Source organism: Antechinus flavipes, chromosome 1 (assembly GCF_016432865.1).
Source record: "Antechinus flavipes isolate AdamAnt ecotype Samford, QLD, Australia chromosome 1, AdamAnt_v2, whole genome shotgun sequence".
In the NCBI taxonomy this organism is placed as follows: domain Eukaryota; kingdom Metazoa; phylum Chordata; class Mammalia; order Dasyuromorphia; family Dasyuridae; genus Antechinus; species Antechinus flavipes.
The window spans coordinates 458002252-458017843 of NC_067398.1; the positions used below are offsets into that span (position 1 = coordinate 458002252).

Sequence of the window (15592 nt, forward strand, 5' to 3'; positions counted from 1 at the left end):
AACTGCTGATCTGAATAGAGTCAGTTTTGACTCTATTACCACCTGCATGACCTTAGGCAAGCCACTTAATAATTCTAAGCAATCCATCTTCTCATCTAAATTATTAAAAAAAAAAGTTAGACTTCCTCTAAAGCCCCTTCTACATTTATAATTCTTTGATTAAGCAACTCATTCAAAAGTTATCAAAAGCTTCAGATTCAAAGCCTTTGTCATAATTTTCTATTAACATCCTCTAGTATAATGCAAAGAAGGCATAGAGAAGAAGAAAGAAGAGAAATAACATTAGTTTTCAAATTAAGAGGATATGAGTTCAAATCCCTGTTTTGTTTCTTATAACATGATATGACAGTTGGAAAGACATTTTATCTCTGCTAAAATGCAAAATGGAGTTATTAGATTAAATGACATTCATAGAAACTTTAGCTTCAAGTTCTAGAGTTTAAGTTACTTTTCTTTTGATCATAATTAACTTATTTACATTTGGAAGGATACTAAGCTAGTTAACCATTAAATAAACTAGTTATTAAGTAATAGGGCATTAAACCCCATTGTTTATTATCACCAAAGTGATCATTAAAATGTGAGTGAAACTGATATTTATCTTTTGCTATGAAACAAATAATTATATACATTATATACATTATGTATAGTTAATCTATACCCAGGTATTATATGTGTCAGTAAAGTAATTGAACTGAATTAATAATATAACAGCTGCTTGTGAAAAGAAAAATCAAGTCAATCAGTTAGTAATCTCGGTCTATATAACATTAGAACAACAAACATTTTTTTTAATTAACTGAGACAATCAGTTTAATTTTGTTTGTTTAGATTATAAAATCCACTTCAATCATAGATTTAAGAATTGTTGGGAGCCATATTTTAAATAATTTTGAATGAGAAAAGATGGACTCTCAACTAATTTGCAGATATTCAGGACTTTCTATCAATAAAAACCCAAAATTAACAGAAATTTTAACAAATAAAAGCCAATATCAAATATCAGTTTTAAGGAATACAACAAGGACAAATGGTTTAAACATAGACAAATTGTTTATTTTTCTTACTTGAGAAACTGTATATTATATGTTTAAGATTCACATCAACAATAGGGTAGCTCAAAAGAAAGATTGGCAAAGTTAAGGTAGACACAGAGACATTAGAAAGGAAGGAGAGCAATGGGCAGATGGAGAAGCCAAGGGTGAGGTAAGAGACAAAGGAAGGAGACTTAATTGTAACAGGATCAGAGTCATTAGACAGGCAATGTCTTTTCTAGTAAAAATGTAAATTAATTTTAAAAGCATAGCTAATTTTCTAGATATTTTATACACTATCTAATAAATGGTTTGAGTGAGTTTGGGACTCAATTGGGAATATTTTTGGGAATTGCATAGAAAGAGGAGAGAAAAAAGTAGGAAAGAAAGAAAAAGACAGGTGGAAGGAAGGGAAAAAGAACAGAAGGAATTAAAGAAAAAAAAGGATAGAAAAAGGGAAGGGAAGAAGGAAGGAAAAAGGAAAAGAAAGGAAAATTAAAAGAAGGAAAGAATGAAAGGAATGAAGGAAAAGAAAGGAGGAAAGTGAAGAAGAGAATGAAGCAAATAAGCATTTATTAAGCATCTGCTATATGCTAGGCACTGTATTAAGTTTTTAAATATATCCTTAAAACAGCCCTAAAAGGTAGGTGCTATTAGTTATTTACATTTTATAGTTGAAGCATATAAAGATATATATATATATATATAAAGAGGTTAAGCAACTGGCCCAGTAAAGTCATTTGAATAATTAAGACAATTTTAAGTGTTTGAAGGCAGATTTGAACTCATCTTGCTAATTCCAGGACCAGAATTCTATCCGCCATGCCACATAGAATGATCATAGAATTAGATTTTGAGCTGGAAGGACACTCTAAATTCATCAGGTCCAACCACCTCTCACAAATAAGAAAATCAAATTTCAGAGAAATTAAGTGAGTTGTCTAAGACTGTAAAGGTTCTAAATCTCTAAGAGGGAAATCAGGCCCAAATCATTTAACTTCAGCTGTTCTATCAAGAGGGTATAAATGCAGTAATGTCTATTGTTGAATAGTGTAATTGGAAAAAAATAACAACAAATCTCTGAAATTGTCCAGCTGATCTGTCAGCTTCTAGATATGATTGCCACATATTTTGACATGTGATTAATTTGATGTCCTCTGTTTTTCTTATTGTTTACCTAGGAGACCTGGGGAACCTCCATTGATAAATGGCTGCATTCCTTTTTTTGGAGTGTTCTTTCAGATAAAAAAAAACCCCTACAAAAGCATCCAAGATTATCAGAAAAAATACGGAAATATATTTACCTTAAAAATTAATGGTAAGAATTCTGTTCATCAATATCTTCTATAGTCATTTTATGTTTTTTGATTATTTCAAAGATGTTATTTACTAACTTTCACATATAGAACTCCCAATAAAAATAAACCATTGTATCCATTAGGGAATTGCCTTTAAAATGTTGTACATAACTCTAACGTAATTACTATAAGAAAAAAATGAGGCATTCAAGGTCACATGAGCAATAAGATGAAGGTCAAAGTATTTTCTTTGATACCTGTGACTTTCCAAAGCTCTTCAAAACAGAAATTATATACCAAGATAGTTTGGTAGTTTAAGCTATCTTCATAGTTTAAGATACTAAGAATTTAAAAGAAGGTGGAAAAAAGGAATCTAATCCCATGAACTGATGTCTGCTGACCCTGACTCAGTGCCTCTTCCCCATTTCCTACACTACCTGTAACAAGGGTTCATTAAAAGACAAGGATATGCCACAGACTTATAACAAAACCCACATCCAACAATTTCCCTTCCTCTTTCTGGTTCTATGGAGAACACTATTCCAAGCTGATTGTGATAATAGATAGATGGATAGATGGATGGATGGATGGATGGATGACCACAACCTATCAGGATCAAAAGTCTGCCAATGGCCACAGCCCACTAGTACCAGTGCTGCAACATGTCAGAATTCTGGTGCAATGCTAAAGAATTAAGTAACAGGAGACATGGGGTAGAACACTATGTGTTTTGGTGGGGTGGGACTCAAATCAAGACTCAGACATTTACTTCCTATCTGACCCTGGACAAATCACTTAACTGTTTACTTCAACTTCCTCAACTGTAAAATGATCTGTAGAAAGAAAAGGTAAAGTAATCTAATATATTTGCCAATGTAATCCTAATTGGTGTCATGAAGCGTTAAACATGAATAAACCACAAAAAGGGACAAAGAGGGAATAGCGCAGAAGCTGGAAAATGAAAGGATGTCCATCAATTGGAGAATGGTTGAGTAAATTGTGGTATATGAACATTATGGAATATTATTGTTCTGTAAGGAACGACCAGCAGGATGAATACAGAGAGAACTGGCGAGACTTACATGAACTGATGCTGAGTGAAATGAGCAGAACCAGGAGATCATTATATACCTCAACAATGATACTGTTTGAGGATGTATCTGATGGAAGTGGACCTCTTTGATAAAGAGAGCCTTAATTGATCAAAGATGGACAGAAGCAGCTACACCCAGAGAAAGAACACTGGAAATGAATATAAACTGCTTGCATTTATGTTTTTCCTCCCGGGTTATTTATATCTTCTGAATTCAATTCTCCCTGTGCAACAAGAAAACTGTTTGGTTCTGCACACATATATTGTATCTAGGATATACTGCAACCCATTCAACATGTAAAGGACTCTTGCCATCTGGGGGAAGGGGCGGAGGGAGGGAGGGGAAAAATCGGAATAGAAATGAATGCAAGGGATAATGCTGTAAAAAATTACCCTGGCATGCGTTCTATCAATAAAAAATTATTAAAAAAAAAAGAGGGAATAGCACTTCCAGATGTCAAATAATATTATAAAGGAGTAGTTATCAAAACCATTTGGTATTGATTATAAAATAGATAAATCAATGAAGAATTGAAGGGCAAAGAATTAAAGATATGTAAACAATTTGTATACATATGTAAAATCAACAACCAATTCCTAATAGGTATGTGATCAGAGAATATGAACAAAGGGTTCTCAAAAAAGACTTACAAAGTATTTGAAACATTCATAAAAAGAGAAATCCAAATCAAGACAACACTGAGGTTCTACTTCACACTTTGCAAATTGGCAAAAATAATCCCAAAATGGCAGCTGAAAATTTTGAAAAGCAATTTGAAATTACACAAATAAAGTGACCAAATGGCATCCTTTTGCTGGATTTATACAATGAAATCATCAATAAGAAGAAAGCTCCCAAATAATCAAAAATATTTATAGCAACTTTTTTTGTGATGCTAAGAATCGAAAACAAAATATATGCCTATTAATTGGAGAATTACTAAAAAAAAATTATGTTATATGAATGTAATGGGATAATATTATGTTTTAAGAAATAATGTGTGTGATAAATCCAGAAAACCATGGAACGATCTATATGAACTGATACAGTATGAAGTAGGTAGAACCAAGAAGACAACATGCAGATTAATTACAGCTTAAATGGAAATAACAAAGAAATACCAAAAAGTTAAAAGTAAATGTAACAAAATTGTAAAGATAAAGTGTGATTCAAATGAAGAGAAAAGATAAGACATCTCTAAGCTATCCCTTTGTGGAAGTAGGAGGTCCACAGGTATTACACACATTTTCAGATTTTTTCAATGTATCCATTAGTTGTGCTGACTTTTTTTCCTCTCTATTACTATTTGTCATATTGTCTGACTCCTGGGGAAGGGGGAGGAACAGAGATAAATGGGATACCATAGTGATATAAGAAACAGAAAACATTAATTAAAAAAATTAAAGGAAATTATATATGTGACAACTACATAAAAGTAAAGAAAAATCTTTATGGCCAGATATTTAGGAACTGTTTATGAGCCCAGTCCCACTATTGTTCTAAGTAAGCACAACCAAGAAAACAATATACACAGTGACTACAATGATGTAAAAAGAAAGAACAAAGACCAAATAATAATAATAATAATAATAATATAGCTGTAATGACTGCGTATTTAAAATCAGCCAGAGTCAGGAATTCAGGTTAAGGGGAAAATCTTCAGTCTTTATTGAAGTGAAGAGATGAATAAGGATTGGGATAACAATATGGGCAAGAAAGATTGCGATAGCAATATGGGCAGCTGCAACAGGAAGCCAGCTAACAGAGGGGGATCTGAGCTGAAAGGCCATCGCAATGGCAATGCAAGCAGCTATGTCAAAACACCACCCAGCAATCTCTCCTTCCCCTTCCTTTTCCACTCCCCTGCCTCCACCCACCAAAATCGTCATTTCCTATACAACACATCAAGATTTGCACAAAGAGTGGGTGGGGCCATTCTTTCTCCAAGCTTATATATTAATAGAGTATGGTCCAATTACTATTTAGCCTCACGTGCTTGGGACTTCAGGGCATCAATTGAAGCCTCAGCCCATTACATCTCCCACTTTCTTTTGTTTTAGAACACAGGTGGTCATTTCTTTTGTTTGTGTTTTAGAACACAGGTGGTCATGCCATCCCTGACTCCTCAGCGAGGTCAGAGCCTCCAAGGGGAAGTGATCACACCCTCCCTGACTTCTCAGGAAAGGAGGTGAAAGCACCAAAAAGGAGGTGATCACGACCCCCCTGACTTCTCAGGAAGGGAGGAGAAAGCACTAAAAAGGAGATAATCACGCCCTCCCTGACATCTCAGGAAGGGAGATGAAAAGCACCAAAGGGAAGTGGGGGTTGCTAGCAGGTTTCTGGGCTGAAGGGTCTTATTATGCACAAACCCATCAGCATGGGAAGTATTACACAAGCACATAGCAACAACACAGAGGCTATTAGTGATGACTCTTCCCACAGTCAGTGCAGGCTTGATGTGTTGTAACAAACATGAATTATGCACCCAAGTAATGGTATAACAAACAATATAAATCAACATTGTGTTGTAAAAGATTGCCAGAAGTCCTTGAAGGAGAGTATGTAAACAGCAGTCACACAAACACCTTCTTCAGCAGCCAAGAGATAGTCCAAAACCAATCTATTGTCCATTGCTTCATATATCAGGGAATCCAATGATCCCCCCAAGTTTTTAAAGTCCTGCAAAAGTCTTTTTATGTCTTAGGGAATCCAATGATTCCAGCAGATTTTGAAGTCCTGTAACATATAGCAAAACTATAAAAAGCAAATAGAACTACAATGAAGAAATATAAAAAATACAATCACAATTTACCCCTTCATGGAGAAAGTAGAACAACATGCATTGCTTATTGCATATGTGTTTGGACTTTTTTCAATGTATTGATTAATTTTGATGATTTTTTCCCCCTCTAAACAATATTGTTTGTCATTGGTATTGGTCTCTGGAAGGGGAAGAGAGAGAGGGATACTTGGAATGATTATGGTGCTGTAAGGAATACATACATTAATTTTTAAAAACCGCTTTAAAAAGAAAAAAAGGAATAAATCAAAGAAACATGGCTCAAGTGTTGGAAATTTCTACAGAAGTCATTTAAGACCTTCCTGTACAAAATGAAATAGGTAGAGCTGGGAAAACTATATCCAATGAATATAGCAATTATAAATAGAAAAAAAAACAACAAAAAACAAAATTAGAATTGAATGATATATACTTTTAATGACCAATGTTGGTTTCCTCTAAAACATAAAAATATGCCACTTCCCTCTTTTGTTTGCAGATATAGGGGAATCTGTATGGATTGCATATGTTATCAGAATCAGTTGTTATGTTGGTTAATTTTGCTAAATTGTTTATCTCTTTTTTATTGCTTGTGTCAAGGAATCATTCTCTAAATAAAGTAGTAGGTTATTGGGATGGCATATTTGTAAAAGACTGTGATACAATACCAAAAATATACATATTTCACACTGGTTTTTCTCCATATTATCATTACACTGATGATAATATAGAATTAGAGGAAGGGCTAGTTGGCCATTTTTGTGGGTTGAAAATTAAAGTCTGATAGAAAACTTTTTTTCATCTTAATAGAGAAAAGATGTTGAAAGGATATATGTAGCTGATTTGTATCATCCTTAAATATTCACATAGTTTTAGCCCAATCCTGCTAAAAATGAAAAACAATACTTTCTGATTTTTTTAAATATTCATCTTCTCACTTTATCCGGACTAGATGTATGGAACTACTCATAGGCCTAGACCCACTACTTTTTTACATAGAAAATTTGACTCAATATATTTCCAATCCAGTTTGGTTGTTTCCTTAGGCAATTTTGTAGCCTATTCCTTTTGGAGACTCACCATATTAATGCAGAATTTAATGCAAGTAGTCAATGTTCATTTTTTTTCAAAGTCCAGAAACCCACAATTTCTAGGTAGCTGGGATTACATGTGTGTGCCACAACATTGATGCTTTTTGATATCATACACTATATCCAAAGTAAGAGAAAAATAATGAGTGAAATTATTCCAGGACAAGGAGGAAGAGAAATAGAAGCTCATAACTATTGCTTGGCTTTTTTGGTCAAAGTGTCATAAAATGACATTTCTCTCTAGGTTGCACCGCAGGTTTTCTTTACCATATTCCAGAAATTTATTCATCCTAGAAGTCCATTCCAGCCTTAGAATTCACACATTAAAAGCTCCTTTCCTATGTTACCCTGGGCAAGTTACTTAACCCCAACTGCCTCAGGAAAAAAAAAATCTCCTTTCACCTTTTGGTCTCTCCCTCTTGATTGGATATTTTCTCTCAGAACCTCCATTTAAAGAAAAGTCCCAGGTCAGCCAGGTAGTCCTCATTCCTCTTTCTTCCCACTTCATTTTGTCTTCTGTGTATTTTTTTTCTTAATAGAAAATGCCCATCAAATTTTCAAGAAAACAATTTGACCAACTTAAAGACCTTAGAGTAATCTATATCAGAATCAAGCTAAAATGAAAATATCCTTGCTTTCAATAATAGCTGTGTCAAAAAAAGGAAATTTCTCAGCTTTCATATTGGAATTGTTTTGTCTGTACTGATAATAAAAACTTAATGAACAATGTTTATGATTACTTTTCAGTTCTGCACCTCAAGCTGGTATTTTGATTAGAGTGACCAGGCATCAGATTGATGGAAAGAAACAGTTTTTATTGTTGTTGTTGATTATTTTATTTTAAAGATTGGGTCTCCTTATCATGCCCAAGCTGTAAGTGCTGGTAAGAGCAGGCTATATGGCCAAGTCACTCTCTATATGTACATTCACTAGATCCTGGCTATTATTAGTTTGAGTGGTTGATGCATGGTTAATGTATGCCCAAAAATAGATTAGATTAAGTTTTATTTATGACTTAACTCTATATGGCACCTAGAGAATTCATAGCAAAATTGTCTCTGATTAGACCTTAAGAAAACCATTTCCAAGAAAGTGATGAGCCCTAATATCAAACTCTGGCACTGTAGGACAAATATGAAAATATATATGTGGAACAGCAAAAGCCTCAGTGAATCTAGAGACACAAGTAGAATGGAATGGGTAGGTTAAATGATTTGGCATCAGTGTGTTTCACAGAACACCTGAAATAAGCTTTGCAATGAAATAGATTTTGCCATGGTTTCTAGGAGCAAGTAAGGATCTGCCTTCTCTTAGTTCCTAGAAGAGGGGCAATTGTGTTAAATAAAATCCTGTCAAAGTTCTTTTGCTTTGTTTTATTTTTTAAAGACAATCACATTACAGATAGGCATAAGATTTTTAGACCTGCTCCATTTCCTCTTGGAATTGTTTTATTGCTCCTTAGGTATTCTGGTCACCACTTGTCCTCATATTTATTGCTTATCATATTGATTGAAGGCTTAGTGTAGACACCTGATCAGCTAAATCCACTGTAGCTCAGAATTCAAAAAATAAACTATTGTTGGTATGTCAATAACAGGAATTATTGATGTGTACTAGCAAGCCCATCAGGTTTTTTTTTTATTTGAAAAAGAATAAGAATTGGTAGGAAATGACAAGAATTTTCAAAGAGCATAGCTCACTTTGGCATCCTACAACATCATTCCCTTTTAATCTGGTCCACTGAGTTTCTTTAGCATCCTAGTAAGTCACAATACTCTATCCTTGCCTTTGCATGTGAGGAGTGGGAATGATAGTCCCCAAATCTTTTCTGGAAGACTATTAAATAACTTCTAGGTTGGCATAGGGTTTCTTAATGGTACCTGATAGTATAATAAGTCAATATTCCTTTGACTAAGGAGGCAAAAGAAATATCCTATGGCTGGAAAAATCTAAGACAAGTTGTCAAATTGTTGGCAAACAAAAGTAAGGCAAAATCAGAAGTGTTTGATTACCTTGGTTTAACATATAGTGAGTTGCAATGGCTGAGGTTCTCTTTACACAATGATAAAACTGGCCAATTTTTTTTTCAAATAACAAAAGCTTTTGACTGTCATCAAGCAAACAAAACAAATAACTAAATGATTTTCTCATTTCTCCCATTGTTGTGGCATTGTTTTGACACATTCTATGTAGAATAAAGAGAAAATTATGAATGTTAACCTACTTTTGTTTACCTTGAAAAAAAAAAGCAACAACAAAAGTTTTAATTCTCATAATCTCAAATACTGAGACTCATTGAATTCTGTACAGTCTTAGTAATGTGATGGGAATAATGTCTTGCATGTAGCTGACAGAACTTTAATGATTGTAAATGCATGACTTACCCACTCTTTTAACCCCATTTATAAATACAGGAACTATGAAAAAATACACATTTATATATTGTCCTAATAATCAATTTGCAAAATAGTTCATTTGGAAAAATTGAAATGATGAGCCAGTTTCTGCCTTTGCCCCATACCCAGTTATTTGATATCTCCAGTTGTACTTTTTCATGTGATGAGCAAATGATTGTCATCCAAAAAAGTCACAAGGGACACGGATGTCATCTTAATAAAGAAATTAAAAGGCACATCTTTCCATGAGAAACAATGTAAATTTCTGACCTGTCGTAGAATATAGTTATCTAATTGGTTTTGTGTGGTGGTGCAGCAGAATCGTTTTCCCTAAACGTCACACCAGCGAAGCAGTACTGTACATCATTGTCAACAGTTCAGTGAAATCTTCCTAATAAGAGGACGATTACATAAATGTGGTAGTCTGCAAGGGAAAAAGTATTTTCTAGATTTCCATTATTCACTCAACCAACATTTTTATTGGAAATAACAAATATATTGATGACTCAGCTGAGCAAGAATGTTAAAAAACTTGAAAAATACTTTTCATTGGTATTTTTATGAGACTTCATGAACTTTTAATATCAGAATATTGTGAAAATTATGTAGAAAATATGTTACAGTTGATCACTTATTGCGCTAAATTTTTTTGAATGACTGGCTTTTTAAATAAGAACATTTTGTTATTGCGATGGAAAAGTTAAAACTTCAAGTATTTTATTCAAGATATAATACTTTTTTTTTCAAATAAGACACATCTATCTTTAAATTTAGGTGATAAACTAGAGTGTTACATTAAGTACATATTAATTATATAATAACATCCATCATTTCATTCCACAGTTTTTAAATTCACAATTAATATTTCAAAATAATTTTAATCATCAATTAAATACTGATTTCTATATTGTGTTTTAATTCATTGAAAATTTTCCTATTTTATTTTCTTACAAGAAAACACTTTTTAAAGAATTTTCTTGACCATGTCCATTTATTATTATTGTCTCATCTTTTTCACTGAGGTTCAGATAAAAACAGTCTTCACACAAATAACTACTTTGCCACTATTGTTTCTTAGGGACAGTGAAATGGTATAGTATATAGAGTGTAAGATTTTGAATAAGAAAGACCTGACTCCAAATCTTACTTCAGAAATTTATTAGAAGTCTAAACCTGAGCAAAGTTTCTTAACTTCTCTATCTATAAAATGGGGATAATAAATCACAGAGTATTTGTGATGACCAAAAGAGTTACTATAAGTAAAGGGTTTTGAATTTCAAGGTGGTATATAAATGCTAGCTATTATGTTTAATATTCCATAGATTGTTGTGCATAGCTGCTTTTCGTAATCAAAATTATTAGAATATAAGCTTTTCTTTTTTGGGCTTACTGAAATCATTCTTTTTCCAATCTAAAAGCAGACAAAACAATAAGCTTGAATTCTATTTCATCTTGTTCACCTCAGCTGGCTTTCTCTCTTTGGAAAATATTTCACTCCCTGTAGTTTTTCTGAATAAATTCAGTCATGGAGTTATTCTTAGTACCTGTTGTTCATTATATCTCTTGCACGAAAAAAAGTATGTATAGATATTCACATGATTTTTTTTTCAACCAATGTGATCCTCTGGATTTAAACTTAAAGATCTTCTATCTTATGAAGAAAAGGAGTGTGTATACTGGCACATAACATCCCTGATCTTACCTTATCATTCTATAGCAAAAAGTTTAGGACCTCAACTTTGCTCACTAATTTTCAGAAGAAAGCAGAATGTGATAGGTAGGGCCAACTCTCCACCAACATAAAGAATGGCAAAGAAGAATCAGTGACAATGGCAGAAAGCAGACACGACTTTCTATGACCTCCTCTGACCTTGTCTCAAACCAATAGTTGATTAAGCCCTACACTGGTTCTGCAGTCACAGAACCCACAAATAATTGGAATACAATACATTTCCAGAAGAAGATACCTAAGAAGAAATTCAGAACAGGTGTGTTTCACACCAACAGGGGAACAGTCTGTGAGCCCAAACCATAGCACAGGGAGGCCAAGACAAGGAGCTGGAGTGGGGAATCAGAGTATTGCAGCTTCCACATACCTGGGACTCTTATGCTACTCTGTCCTGGTTTTAAGTGGGTGATCTAGCAGATTTGCTATAAAAGGCAAATTGTAAACCACTGAGTCCCCCCAAAACACAGGACCTAGCTGCCATTAACCAGCACCAGAAGTCAATCAGCAGAACTGCCCCAGGACAAACTAAAGCAGCTGTCACTCCTTTGCATTAATAGCAGACCTCAAGAAGCCTTAAAAAATGAGCAAAAGAACCAAAAACCTCTCACTACAGACCACTTTTATGGAGAGAGAGAACAGACTTCAAATCCTAAGGTTTCTAAAGGCAAAGCAACTCCAGATGAAGCCCTAAAGGGAGATATAAGCTAGTCCCCATTTCATAAGGCTTTCTTGGAAGATTTCATAAAGGATCTTAAAAGAGAGTTAGAAGAAAAATAGGGAAAGGAAATGAGATCTTTTCAAGAAGGGATGAGAAAAACATATAACTCCCTACAAAATAGATGTGATGAAATGGGAAAAGCATAAAACTCCTTAGAAAATAGATATAAAAAACATATCAATTTGTTAAAAAACAGAATTTGTGACATGTAAAAAAATACAATGAACAAAACAATTCAATAGGTCAAATACAAAAGGAGCTAAAAAAGGTAATTGAAGAAAATAATATACTAAAAATTAGAATTGAACAAATGGAAGTGAATGACCCAATAAGATTTCAAAAATCAGTCAAACAAAACAAAACAAAATGAAAAAATAGAAGAAAATATGAAATACCTCCTAAGAAAATCACCTGACCTGGAAAATAGACAGGATCTATTTTCTAAGATCTAAAATCTAAGGATTATTGGACTTCCTGAAAGCCATGATTAAAAAAAGAACCTAGACATTATCTTAAAGGAAAGCATAAAGGAAAACTGCCCTGATGTTGTAGAATCAGAAAGTGAAATAGCCATTGAAATAATTCACAGATTACCTCCTGAAAGAGACCCAAAAATTAAAACTCCAAGGAACATTGTGGCTAAATTTCAGATCTATTGCACAAAGGAAAAGATATTGCAAGCAGCCAGAAAGAAACAATTTAAATACCAAGGAGCCAGATTTTACCCAGGATTACCCAGGACCTAGCAGCTTCTACCTTAAAGGATCAAAGGACTTGGAATCTGATATTCTGAAAGGCAAAGGAACTTGGATTACAACCAAGAATAAATTATTCAGCTAAAATGAGCATTATCTTTCAGGGAAGAAGATGGCCATTCAATGATATAGGTGAATTTCATCTATTTCTGATAAAAAGACCAGAACTGAACAAACATTTTGAACTCCAAACACAGAACTTTTTCAGCATAAAAAGGTAAAAAGGAAAGAATTCTTGAGAAGTTTATTCCTGTTAAGGGTATACTTAGAGAGTGTAGGTATAATTTGATTTTATTATGAAAATATGAAAAAGAAACTAGAGGTGGAAAGGGGATTGTACTGGAAAGAAAAAAAAGAGGTAAAATAAGGGAAATTACATCTCACAAAGAGGCAATGAAGACTTATTATAATTAAGAGAATTAAGAGAGGGGGATGCACTTTGTGTGAATCTATTCTCATCAGGTTTGACTCAAAGAGAGAATATCAGACATATTTGGTTTCACGAGAAGCTTGTCTCACCTTATAGGAAAGTAGGTGGTGAAAGGGGAAAAGAAAGAGGAAAGCTAATAGAAGGGAAAACAGTAGTGGAAAGATGTAAGAAAGGAGGAGGGGCTTTAAAGGGGGAAGGCTGTTAGAGTGAGGTGGTAATCAGAAGCAAAAAAAAAAAAAACTGAAGAGGAGGGAACAGGGAAAGAAAAGAAAAAAGCATAACAGGGTAAATAAGATGGCAGGAAATACAGAATTTGTTATTTTAACTGTGAATACAAATGGGATGAACTCTCCCATAAAACAGAAGCAGATAACAGACTGGATTAAAAGCCAGAATCCTACAATATGTTACTTACAAGAAACACATTTAAAGCAGAGTGATACATACAGAGTAAGTATAGGGCTGGAGCAGAAATTATTATGCTTCAGATGAAGTAAAAAAAAAAAAAAGCAAGAGTAGCAATCCTTATCTTAGATCAAGTAAAAGCAAAAATAGATCTAATTAAAAGAGATAAGGAAGGAAACTATATCTTGCCAAAGGGTACCATGGATGATGAAGTAATATCAATACTAAACATATATGCATCAAGTAGTATAGCATCCAAATTCCTTAGACAAGAAGTTAAGAGGGATGCAAGAAGAAATAGACAGCAAAACTATACTAGTGGGCATCTCAAACTTGCTCTCTCAGAACTAGATAAATTGAATCACAAAAGAAATAAGAAAGCAATTAAGGAGATAAACAAAATGTTACAAAAGTTAGGTATGATAGGTCTTTGGAGAAAATTGAATGGAGACAGAAAGGAGTTTACTTTTTTCTTGTCAGTTCATGGAACCAACACAAAAATTGACCATGTGTTAGGGCATAAAAACCTCAAAATCAAATGCAGAAAGGCAGAAATAGTAAATGTATTTTTGTCAGATCATAATGCAATAAAAATTACATTCAATATTAGGCCAGGAGAAAATAGACCAAAAATTAATTGGAAATTAAATAATCTAATCCTAAAAAATGATAAAACATTGGGTAAACAACAAATCATTATTTTTTTATTAGTTTTATTATTTTTGTTTTTATTTTTATTAGTTTTAGTCAGGTATTATTTAGTATGTTAAGGAAAAGTTCATATATTTCTATACATTCTGTTTTTTTTTAAACAAAAATGTCTACTGGAATTTGTCAAAAACCTTTTCTACATCTTTTGATCTAATCATATGGCTTTTGTTAATTATATTATTGACATATCATATTTTCTATATATTTCTCTCTGTATATATACATAATATATTCATAGTTTATAGTTTATAGACTATATATAGTCTTGTAGTTCTCTTCTCTGTTTCTCTTCAAGTTAAATTCAACACTATATTTGTATTTTAGAATAAAATTAGAAGGATGCTTTTTATCCTATTAGAAACATTTCAAATAATATTGGAATTAATTGTTCCTTGAAATCTCAATAGAATTTGATTATAAATTCATATCATGAAACACTTTTTTTCTTTCAGAGTTGATTTATAGCATGTTCAATTTCTTTTCCTGATATTGAATTATATAAAAATTTTATTTTTCTTTTCTTAGTTTAGATATTGTATATTTTCTGTAAATGTTCATGCATTTTCTCTAAAATAAATTTAGTATGTATTTGGGAAATATAGTTCCTAAGAGTTTTCTTTATTTCTTTTTTAGTTGTGAATTATTCTTTTTTTTTTTAGCTTTTGATCAAATTTGTTTTTCTTCTCTTTAAAAAATACTGTTGTTCATCTATTTTATTATTTAAAAAACACAATTTTAGCTTTAATTATAAATTAGTGTTTTAGATTTTTATTTTTCTTTTGTATTGTTGTTACTAACTTGGAATTTCTATTTTGCTGCTTAATTGTGTTTTTTTTTCTTACATGACTGTTTTATTTGCATTCACAAGTCACTGATTTGTTATCTCTTATTGATGACATTACTCAGAGGCATTCATTTTTAAAAGAACTGTTTCAGTTGCATCCCATAAATTATAATGTCTTGTTGTGATTTTTAATGAAATCTTTGATTGTTTCTATAATTTGTTTTTTGACCAGCTAATTATTTAAAATTAAATTATTTGCTCTTAAATTATTTTTAATTCTTTCCCTTGGGACACTTCATTCAATTTTTTTTTTTTGTTTTTCATCAATAAATGATGTGTTTAGTATTTCTACATTTTGGTTAAGATTT

The 15592-nt window shown here is 32.6% G+C and overlaps 1 protein-coding gene across 5 annotated transcripts in view; it reads left to right on the forward strand.

Annotated features, from left to right (window-relative positions):
* Nucleotides 1–15592, forward strand: part of LOC127543817 (cytochrome P450 7B1) — a 265895-nt gene that overhangs the window by 188946 nt on the left and 61357 nt on the right. For all 5 annotated transcript variants that reach the window (XM_051970124.1, XM_051970126.1, XM_051970125.1 and 2 more), the window contains exon 2: nt 2216–2352. In XM_051970124.1, coding sequence (XP_051826084.1) covers nt 2216–2352 — 137 coding nt within the window. The remainder of the gene's footprint in view (nt 1–2215; nt 2353–15592) is intronic.